The 12,283-nt window shown below is 34.9% G+C and overlaps 1 protein-coding gene across 1 annotated transcript in view; it reads right to left on the bottom strand.

Moving 5' to 3' along the window:
• The window catches only part of LOC121430257, a 44,965-nt gene extending 35,815 nt beyond the window's left edge, over positions 1–9,150 (bottom strand). Inside the window, exon 1 of the mRNA XM_041627534.1 lies at positions 8,935–9,150. Coding sequence (XP_041483468.1) covers positions 8,935–9,150 — 216 coding nt within the window. The remainder of the gene's footprint in view (positions 1–8,934) is intronic.
• Positions 9,151–12,283: the final 3,133 nt, after the last annotated feature.

The following is a 12,283-nucleotide window of genomic DNA, read 5'->3' as shown; positions in this document are numbered from 1 at the left end:
CTTCATTATATTCATGTAAAACAAAAAATTGCCAATTTGTCATTTTTTTTTAATAATGACAGACGTGAATAGAGGGTCTTTTGTTTATCGGCAGTCAACTTCGAAGTAAAATACATGTATTGAATAATCTCCTCAGACGGTCCATTCACGAATCAAACATTGTGGTGTTGGCTTTGACTTACAACGCTAAAAGTAACGATATCGTGAGAAAAGAACAGAATAAACATCCTCGGGTGCCAAGAATTGTCTTATGCAGGTTGAACTTTAACGCGAAGTTCTCTTCGCACAAAGGCGACTCACTTTCAATACCACGTGACTACACAGTAATATCCAGTCAACTTACGGAGCTAAAGAAACGACGGTCAAGCAGTCGATAGCATAACTACTTTAAAATATCAAATGTATCGATAGGCCATCTGAAATGTGACTGGCCAACTGGACTGACTTAGGTCCATAAGCAAACTATCGACAACGTGCTCTGAAATGCATAAAAGGCAGAAACAAGAGTTCCACATTCTGCTACAATGTGGTAAAAACGCTTCGGGAGAGTATAGTGTATTCTAGTATTCAAGTAATTTAGCGTCACATTTTAATGACAGAGAACGTTTATCATCAATAATGGGAAATAGTCAATATCGTATCACCAAATTGTGACTGAATTAAACATGCTTTTTAACGTTCTTTAAAGGAAGATGCATTGTGAGCCCAAACTTTCATGTCGACTTTTAATGAAATATGACTTCAATTTTTCAATTACCTAGTATAATCAGTATAAAAAGTATTTTGTTACTGTCCTGAAGAAAGATAACATGACTTACTTTTTAACCTCATAAATCATGTAAAAGAAGTGGTATGTAATGAGACTATGTTACATTAAATTATTATCAGGATCAGCATATTCAATATAGCTATACGATAAAAACCATTGAGGTCCCAATTACAATATATAATAATTTAATAATAACGTTTTATTTACCCAGGGTATAGCCACTTTAGTTATGAAACTGCTCTACCAGCGGGCCCTGCATGACACAATAATGTTTTCATTACCCTTCTCCAATCTAAATGCTGAGCGCCTAGTAAGAAGGCAGAAGGTCCTAATTGTTTAAGTCTTTGGTATGACTAGGCCCGGGATCGAACCCACGACCTCCCGTTCATGAGGCGGACGCTCTACCACTGAGCCACCATGTCCGGTTGCTCAGTCATTCACGGGCATGTAATACAAAATTGTGTGATCGATCGTAAGTTTGATTCATACGATTGATTGTACATTATGATTTAATGTAATCAATATTATCAATACCAGATTTTTCATCAAACACTATAAAGCTTTGTGATATGGCGCTGATTGTACTTTCGAACGGCATAATAATAATAATCCGCTTTTTATATAGCGCTTAATACATCGGAACGACGTGTCTAAGCGCTTTACAGATACATTATTACCCCAGTCATCGGATCATTCCCGCACACAACGTGTGCACATCCTCCACTCCCTGGGGAGTATTCCAGTCAGTCGCCGGTGAGGCGCACACAGTACTGGACAAGCTACAATGACTTTCACATCCTACCGGGTACCCATTTAGCACCTGGGTCGAGAGTGGCAAAGTGTGGATTAACGCCTTGCCAAAGTACGCCAGACCGTGGTGGGATTCGAACACACGACCCTCTGTTTACAAGGCGAGAGTCAGAACCACTAAACCACGGCTCCTCCACAATTTTGTGGAGGCACAGTTTTGTTTGAACCTAATGTCGTGCATTCATGTTAATACACACCCACTTACCTTCTATTCCCTCCAAATTAACTAAATATCCCCGCTTATTATCATTGGAATAGCATACATTGTATAAAATTAATACACCATGTAACATTTAACAATGAACGACCTTGTTAGCCCACAATCCTAAGTACATGTATATCATTCATGTTATTTTTAATGCATGCAAATACAGTCTTGGAAATGCTCCGAAGCACACCGTTTTCATGATGATTGCATTTCATTTTAAAGAATTCGACAAAACATATTTTGTTTATATTTAGGCATATTTCACACGCCGTTTCCTTGAGACAAACGTACTGCCGGATTTCCAGAACAGTGTGGATTAAATTTTACTTTTGATATGTTCATCGTTATGTAAAATTAACATGTGGAGCGTTGTGGCCCAGTGGATTAGTCTTCGGACTATGAAACAGAGGGTCGTGGGTTCGAATCCCAGCCATGGCGTAATTTCCTTCAGCAAGAAACTGATCCACAATGTGCTGCACTCAACCCAGGTGAGGTAAATGGGTACCGGTAGGAAGTAATTCCTTAAGAAGCTGTGTGCGCTATGAACGCCTAGCTTAGCCGGGTAATATAGGAGCGCCTTGAGCACCTAACAAGGTGGATATGTGCGCAATATAAATATCCTTATTATTAAAATGTCTGTAAATAGATAATGTACTCCCGTATAGAACAGCATAACTATAACAAATTACTCAAATAAAAACAGGGCATACATACTTTTTTGACTTGGACAGGGCCTTTTCTAATTTGTAAGTTTGTTCAGACACTATGTGTATTTGTACTACATGTAATTCCACACTGACATCCGAAATGTTTTTTAGTGTGGGGTGTGGGTTGGTTTAAGAATATAATGTAAATTTTTACCATACACAATGCAGGCCTCATAATCAGTAATCAGAACTATACGTTATTTTTCATGTATTGCGCTCATCTTTACATTTGTGTCTGACGAACGGTTTCTATTGGGTGTGGCCAGTACAGTGACTAAGGCAGTTCGAAGGTCATTCACTGTTCAACTCTTCAAAATAATGAAAGGTATTCAGGCACATTAAGATTCCGCAAATCTTTTGTCTTACACGTACATAATTTAAAAGGCATTTTATCCCCAAATTTGCATTCGAAAAACACAATTTTGACGTTGCCACAGTTATTGCCAAATATCAAGATTGGAAATAGTATAATGCCATAAATAAATTAAAATAACATGCACGTAAATATTATAATAATAATAATACTCAAACAAGAAAAAAAAAACGTTTTAAGGAACTTCTTAAATGACTCAATTGTTGGGGATTGTCTAAATGTGAGAGGGAGTTTGTTCCATTCCATTGAGGATGCGACGGTGAATTTTCAATCTCCCGTCTGCAATTAATCTATTTCCCAGAATACTCTAGCATTTCCAACATGTCCAATAAATTCATCCAAATTGTAGGCCTTATTTTACATGGCAGTAATATTTAATAGTATTATCTTTGAACACTGCCTGGTGGCATGTAAATTTACAACTGGGTCCACAACTGAAATAATATGGAAATACATGTATTTCAAGTCAAAATAACGTAATTGGTTCAACTTAAAATCGTGATAATGTATTTACTGGAGTAAAATTGTCATTAAATATTTTACAAGCATACAATTGTTGCACATCGTTTCGAAAAATTTCTTTCCATCATGTCCAAAGTCATTACCACCCAAAGTGGCATCAATCGGACTGTTTTAGTTCTTGATAGAAACTTTTTGAATACACCTAATTCCATATAATAAAATACAAAAGAACAAGTGGGGATATGACCTCATCAGCCCATCTAATGAATATTCATACAGACATGCCTAGAACTGTTTCATCGTAATAATGCAAATCTTTAAAATTCGATAACTTCGTTGTTATCCGATTTTGATCAAATTTTCAGCATTTTGCTTTGTGAATTTACTCCATTTGTGGAGATATGAATATCTCCAGCCTGGACCATCCCTTTAAGTCATCACTGATTGTGCTATACATTAAAAGATACGAAAAATATTATATAAAGAGGTGCGGCTCGCGGTGTAAATAAAACGTCATACATTCTATCTGTACGTGCCATGCTCTGTATCATCATTATGACACTAAAGGGATCGAGCATTTATCATTTATTTCATACTTTGGAGGGTAAATTTGCGATTAGTCTCCACGCCCTTGCTTAAAAGCTGCTTCTAGCTGAAAGCAGGCTTTTTAACCGTGATTAAATACATATAAAATTTAAAAAATACAAAATACCAAAATCTTATACTTTCCGTTTGGTGTCTTTTTACAGGGTCTGTATCGATTTCGTATACAACCAGTTCGCCTACACATTAACTTTTAGCATTATTGACATATAGCTTATAAAACGTTCCACTCAATCTATACCCATTTGGTCTAATAGCTATTTGGTCTAACACCACTCATCTAGGTAAGATGAACTGTTAATGGACCAACATATGACATAGTAAAACATAATATGACAAAGTAAAACATAACAAGCAAACAAACGATGATTTTACCAAGTAAAGTGTAGACCAAGATTAGACCAAATAAACCAGTTCACGGTTAGCTCATGATCAACTTTTCTCAAATGACCTTTGTGATTTTTCATTGGGATAAGCACGATCATTTTCAAATGTAGTTGTTGCGTAAGCTTTACCGGTATAAAGTATTCAAATTCTAAGAACAAAAAGGCATTGTATAGACCAGGTGACTAGAATAATACATCAAGGATATAAAGTTTGGAAATCTGTTTTATTGTCTGCCTTTGCATATTTACTATTGTTTAGGCTACTGTTAAATACCAGTGATTATGAAGGCTCTATTTATTACTTTTCAGCTTGAATGTGATAAAATGAATATTTTAAAACGAATACATGAATAATCATCAAATCACAAATGCCTATGTCAGTGAATTTGAAAGCTACCTTCATGGTTTATCTCAAATGACCTTTTTCTGCTCGTGCGCAGTTTACAACCGTGAACAGGCTTGATACATGTGGCACTAGACTAATAATAAACATACTTGCTTATATAGCGCTTAACACTTACTTTGTCAGAAGTCTCTAAGCGCTCTACAGTATATTTGCAGCATAATTACCCTAGCGCTGCGTTTCAAGGAATAAATACCTGCCAGGTACCCATTTACCTCACCTGGGTTGAGTGCTGCGCATTGTGGATCAATTCCTTGCTGAAGGAAATTACGCCATGGTTGGGATTCTAACCTACGATCCTCTGTTTCATAGTCCACAGACTAATCCACTGGGCCACAACGCTCCACAGACCATCTGTGTAGACCAACCGCTTGTGGACCAACTGAATGTAAACCATTTTGATAACCATTGTATAATGATGCTCATTTCTATCGTCCTCCTATGGAAAGTGGCAATGCAATGGAATGTCTTTTCCTGCTTCAAGCGAGGTGAACAAATCCTGTGAGTACATTTATTTCCTTGTAAAAAGGATTGAAAGAAAAAAATCTGACTTGGTATATAAATCTATGCGTAAGAATATAGACAAATTTAATTCTATCAATTTTACAAATTCTCGAACAAAATGTATTCCCAAATCAATTGCCATAATAGTAAATATTTCATAATTCTTCTTTTATTGTTCAGGCTAATACGGTTTGATTATCTTGAAACATGTTCTATAGATGAAAATACCATGTCCTATTCACTATTTTGGTCTTCAACTTAGTGTTGTTTCTTTATTTCGCTCATTTAGATGTATATGTTTTCTGTTGGAATTGTGGCTACATTTGTTATTTAAGCTGTTTTGTAAAAAAAAAAAGAAAAGTGAGTTCTTTGTCATGGGCCTAAATGATTGTATCTAGATTCAGCAGATGCAAAGAGGTGACCACTGGTCGTTTTTTTTTTTATTGAAACTCGAATTTTCTTCTGTCATTTTGATTTGAAAAGTCTTATAAAACTAACCAGCCAAAAAACGGAATCTAAAGGGAAAAGACCCACCGATAAGATATTTCCATTATTATCTACTTTCTCTAAAGAATCAACAAACCGTTGAAATACGTAATGTGTAATGGGTGTCCAAGTCATGCCTTTTCTGCTTGGGCGACCTACCAAATTATCGGGGATAATGGCGATCAGAGCTCTATTATTGACCATTAATGCTCGGAATCATAACCTTACAGGAATTTAAGAGTTATATGCTCATGTAGAAGAGCAACCGTGAGCCTACATGTATATTACTCTCAATAGGATTGGTAAAAATATTAAATTCTTTGGTCATAATCTTACACAAAGTAGGGCTATCGCTTAATATTGGCAAATGCGATTGCCAATTCATGTAGGTCCAAAAATACATGTATTGCTTTTATATTCATTTATTTATTCATTCATTCACTCATTCATACATTTATTTATCTATTTATTTGTTCATTTATTTATTCGTTTATTTATTTTTTTATTCATTTATTCATTATTTATAATCTTTAGTCTCCGGAGTCCATTTACCAATAATGAGTGTTTTTTCATGGGCCCTTAGTAATAACAAACATTACTTACCAATAATATTGATCCTTTTCAATTAAGTTTATCAATTTCCATGTGTTTGTGCTTATGAACAATACTATACGATGGAAATTTACAGATGAGACTTACTTCCAATATATTGTGAAGATTTACAATCTTTTCTTACAAAATATATAGTTTTTGAGATTCTTTGTGCTGTCGACATTACTTTATTTTTCTATTATGTGCAAGGTTAACTGCAATATTTATATTACATGCGAAAATCTAAGGTAATGTTTTGTGCTGATGACAGTATAGAAAAAGAAATGAATTCTGAAAATCACAAGTGTAAAATTGATTTTTAACTGCTGTTCAGTCAGGTGAGAAGGTGTTAAATTGATGTCATGAAACTTGATTATTAGCTCAATTGTTGTGTTGTAGAGAAAATTCTCCAGTCAATATACCGATCAATATGCATTAACAGAATATATACATTAGACCAGACATCATTGACGTCTGTTCCAAATAATAAGCATGGAGATACAAGTTAAAAATATACCAAGGGAGTGCTTCATTGAGTATTTTTTTTCATTTATTTTCACTGACAAAGTTGCTCTTGGCCAATGAGATGCAAGGATTTCAGTAGCTTATAACAATACTGTGGAAATCACAAAGTTTTTCATTTAATTGTCGAGAGGGCCTACTGATGGTTGATGTTAAAGATGGAGGGGGTATAGAGGAAAGGTGTCTGTTCCTGTAAGTCCTAAAAGAACCCTTATTACTCTCAAGCATGACTTAGCGCAACCATGCTCCATGGCACAACCGAGCAAGGGTTGTTAAAGAAAACTTCTGATTCCTCAGCGCGGGAGAATCAGTCATGGTGTACAGGTTTCACAATGTAATTTTCTTTGAAAAAAAAGAGAGGTCTGAAAAATTCAGTTTCATTCTTCTTCTTCTTCTTGATTTGGTATTGTTTGGCAATCAGTCTCATTGTAGATTTTTTTTTCATTCGCACCTTCCTCAAAGAAGGTTTCTTTTGACCTCTCACTTTCAAAAAGAGAATAGTGTACCAAGCATGAAGCTTCTGTGACTCTAATTGGCGCTTGTCTACTTTCAGTAGCTTATAGCAACAATCGGTGGAAGTTTGCTAACTAAAAGGGCAACCCTGTTGAAATGTGAAATAAAACGTGAATAAATAATAACCATAAGCACAAATAGCACAGATAGCATATTATCCAAGGTAGGAAGACAACGTACAGTACAAGATAGACCTGGCAACTTGACTGCAGACACAACTGTATTTTTCCAGTAGATGCTGTATAAAGGTGTAAGTATAAGATGAGTATGTGCACAGCAAAAACTGTGGTGTTAACCGGTGTACATAGAGGACCACACCAGTTCTTTTATACCGGTGTTAAATTGGTGGTGTTAGTTTTACACCTATAGGTGTTATTACATCACCTTTGGTTGTTACATTTACACTCTTTAGTGTTATGTTCAATCTCTAGGGAGTAATTTTATCACCTCAGGATGTGGTCCTCTATTAACACTATTTGGTGTCAGTTTTAACACCACAGTTTTTACAGTCTGGAACTATATGGCGGTGAAGGTGTATGATGGCCGAATTCTGGTACATATAAGAATTTCCCACCTCAATTTGAAGTAGCCTAAATATGGAGATAATAGCATTGCAAATTCACCTTTCTTGTATTTTTGATGATTTTACACAAGATTTATTGTCGCTGATGTTAAGTTGAATCGACTTGCGTGCCATGAGGTAATGTCAGTAATTTCAGATGAAAGAGGAGATTCTAAGCTTTACAATGGTAGGTCACTTGTCCATTTTATTTGTGATTAGGTTATGATAAATCGGTAAATCTCGGTTTCGTTTTTTTCTGGGACGCACTGTATAAATGGCTCTGAATATAGTGATCCATCCATATATTTCACGTGCACGTTTATATATTTATATTTAATCTCAAATCTTGTGCAATGTATTTCATATGGTAAATAAAACCAAACCAACCCAAAAAGAAGTAGTAATAGTTGTTGTAGTAGTTGATGTTGTAGTGTAGAGCTAGTAATAGTTGCAGCAGCAACAACGGCAGTAGTAGGAGTAGTAGTAGTAGTAGAAGTAGTAGAAGTAATAGAACAAGCAGTAGAAGTAATTGTAGTAGTATAGTAGTATAATTTGTAGTAGTAGTAGTAATAGAAGTAGTAGTAATAGTAGTAGTAGTAGTAGTAGTAGTAATAGAAGTAGTAGTAGTAGCAGAAGTAGTAGTAGTAATAGTAGTAGTAGTAGTAGCAGTAGTAGTAGTACTTTAGTACACTGTAGATGCATGCCGTCAGAAGTGTGGATTATATATATTCATATGCAATTAACGACACAAGGACTCATGATGATGGTGATGATCATAATAATGATAATAATAGGCCTAATAATATTAATAATAATAATAATAATAATGATGATGATGATGATGACGATGAAGATGTTAAAACCATTAATATTGATAGCTGTAATGAAGATACATTTTAGTTCAAATACAACCCAATAACAACTGAAAATATAATAAACATTAAAATCATCAATATGAACATATATATAGTGTTATGAAGGTACTAACAGGTTTTTTTTTTATTCATGAAAATTAGGCTTACTTTTCTCTCTCACTATGACTTCAGTTGGGGTGACGATGATGTTATACGCCCGAGGACTACGCCCGTTCACTTGATAATCACCCGCAATGCCTTTTATCGTAACCATGACCTCTTCAGCAGTCGGTTCATGTCGTCCCATCTTCCGAGACCCCAAGAACTCGGCCAAATGGACGCTGGTATAGTTCCCATTACGAGGTTGTCCACCATAGTCGCCATAGCCCTGGTCCATGTTGGTAAACCGATCCTGTTCCGCTCCTAGAAAACAAGTTTATTTCCGAGTTTTGATAATTCCTTCTGATTGACGATTGTCTGGGGGTTTTTTCCCCCGCGAAGATCGTGTTGGATGTCGACTCCAACGATGAATGAGAGACGAACGCGTTCGATATCTGCAAAAATGAAAGGAGTGGTCGATGGTCCAGTTTGCAGTGTTCAAAGATAAAGTTTACGCCCTTCTCTGAACTTGAAATATGGCTATTTTAGCACACACACTCACACAGTCAGCTATTCTCTTTATTTGTTCTGTGTGTGTTGATTGTGAGTGCTGTATGGATGGGCAAACGCACACACTCACATTGTATGGCCTCCACCTAAAATGTCGCTTTGTACCTGTGCACCAAGCTAAAAAATGATAGTGCTATCTTATGTGGCTTTTGAGTCCCCCATTCACGCCGCTGTGTGGTGGTAGATCAACTCGCAGAATGTTATGAATAGGAGAGAGAGGGAGAGAAACGGGGAGAGTCACGTTGAGATCCGCCACAGAAAAAAAAGCACTTCTTCATTGAACCGTGAACTGGGGACCTTATTATTCAGTACTCTTCGACTTCCTCCAGCATGTTCACTGGTACTAAATAATAGAAAAGGATCGAGTTCGGATCAAAAGACAATTTGAAAGCTCACTGGTTACATGAAAGGGCACGGCTTATTCAAATGCAAATAATGGCGTTTGGATGAGTATGAGTACTCGCTAAGATATCGCAGTGAAAGCATGAGAGAGGGAGAGAGGAAGAAAGGGGATGGGGGTAATGAGTGAAATGTTTATTTATTTACTTATTTATCTGTTTATTTATTCAAATATATCAAATGATTGATTGATAACGAATTTATTTAAACAAAGTTACAAAGTAAAGTCAAATATAATATAACGTTATGAAATGAAATAGAAACCTTCTGAAAAGCAAAGCATGTTATTGAAGGTTTCCTTCAATAAATAAGACATTAATGCAAAATACAAAGTTCAATATATATATCCACTTGGTATGGGATTGGTTGAAGGTTTTTCCAAAAAGTGCTCAATGCCGGGGCAGAGCAATTACATATTCATACCTAGGTCAGTTCCGTCCACTACCGTCGGTTTCACGCTTTCGTGAAGATCGCCGAAAGCATGAAAAAAGGTAGTGGACGGAACTGACCAATAAGTGTGTATGTATGTATATATATATATATATATATATACATATATATATATATATATATATATATATATATATATATATACACACACACATATATATATACAAATCATATCTTTCTTGTAGAAGTTCTTGTTAATCAGGATAACAAGGTCAGTTTAAAAAAAATGTTTTACTTTATGGTCCTGACATTAAAAGCATAGATACATGTAAATAAATATATAAATAAATATATAATATATTTGAAATCAAACAACACAAACAACATAACGGGTCGTGTGGTCCAGTGGTTTGAGCATTGGACTCATAATCGCAAGGTTGTGAGTTCGAATCCCAACTCTGCCATTGTCTCCACTTTGATAAAAAGGCCCAAGAGTGATATCTGTCGTCTATAACGTCAGCCACTATGGCTGATTAACCTAGACGTAAAATGTTTCCAAGGTAATTGGTTATATACCAGCTTGGCGTTTACCAGCAAAAAATGCTGTCCTGCCGAGTTCCTACGGGAGTTACATGTACCACAAACTCAAAGTACTATATGAAAATTTGTGCTTAAAGTGGTATAATGCACTACAAGAAAATCGACGATAGTTATATAAACAAATAAAGTAAATGTAATTCAATTTATGTAGGCCTATATATGACCGAACGGAGACGAACCATATAAATTAATGGTAATAGAACTATATAAAAATAGATAAAATCAGGATAATAAAACGTATTTATATGTTGAACACTATAACATGAAATAGCAATTTAAAAAGTGGTATAATTTACATATAAAAAGTGAGCGGGTACATAAAACATTGCGTTTCATGTATTTAAATACCAAACTGAATTATAAATATAAAAAGGGATACATACGAATTACGACAGATAGCTACCATAAAACAATGTTTGGATCTACGTGTATTTGAACAACATGGTGTATAAAATGTACATGAGACTGCATATCAGGGTGTGGGATAAATATCTTTCTTTAACATTTATAACTCGGGTAATGTAGTACATGATACGGCACATCAGGTTTTAGATGTAATTTCTTGTATTTCAATTTGAAATTATCGAGTGATGTTGCATTTTGATGACTGGGTCATCAAAATCGGTTAGCAGAAATGAAATATTCAAATTACATTTACTCAAACATGTTGAATTGAAATCCTTCTTTAATATAAAGAAATAACCTGTCGTGCAATACAGAAATTTGAGTCACATTTTTTATGGAGGTTGTTAGGGGTTTGTTGATGAATCATAATCTCAGATTTACAATAAAGATTTATAAGAATGAAAGAAAACCTACAAAAGTATTGGTCAAATTCCAAAAGTGGCAATTACGTAATACTAACCATTGATAATGCCGGTAGACATAGGCCTAATTTATAATATTAATTTGAATGCAGTGCCGTGCTTTCGTATAAGCGAATTGAATAAAATGAGCAAGTTTGAGTTATTTATCAATTTTTCGTAGAAGTGATTTGACTGATTTGTTTTTTTTAAGTGTTGGCCCGCTTCTAGTTATTACTTATATTTATGATATTTTCAAAATTTATGAAATTTACTCTCATTTATTCTTTTCGCTGACGAATCCAATATTTTCTTTTCCCATATCCAACTCATCAGAATAGTAAATTCTGAACAAATCGATCAAGGCCAATAAACGTTGAGAAGAAAAATACTTGCACTTTGGTATAAAAATCAATACTCCATCAGCTAGTGTGTTCTTTATTATTTTTTTTTTAAATTGTTTCTATTACAGGATCGTGGGGCGTTCATATTGATACGAAATTATTCGGGAAGTCTCGCATCGCTGATAACAATTACTAGAAACATTTGAATCATTAATAAGCTCAAACATTTCCTCCATTCTCCCATATTGTTGACACTATATTTCATCCTTATTTTACCAGATATATTTATTTCATAATGGAATAATAATTGCATGGAAATATAATG

The sequence above is a fragment of the Lytechinus variegatus genome, chromosome 16 (genome assembly GCF_018143015.1).
Source record: "Lytechinus variegatus isolate NC3 chromosome 16, Lvar_3.0, whole genome shotgun sequence".
NCBI classification, from domain to species: Eukaryota; Metazoa; Echinodermata; class Echinoidea; order Temnopleuroida; family Toxopneustidae; genus Lytechinus; species Lytechinus variegatus.
This window is presented reverse-complemented; position numbering and strand designations above follow the sequence as displayed.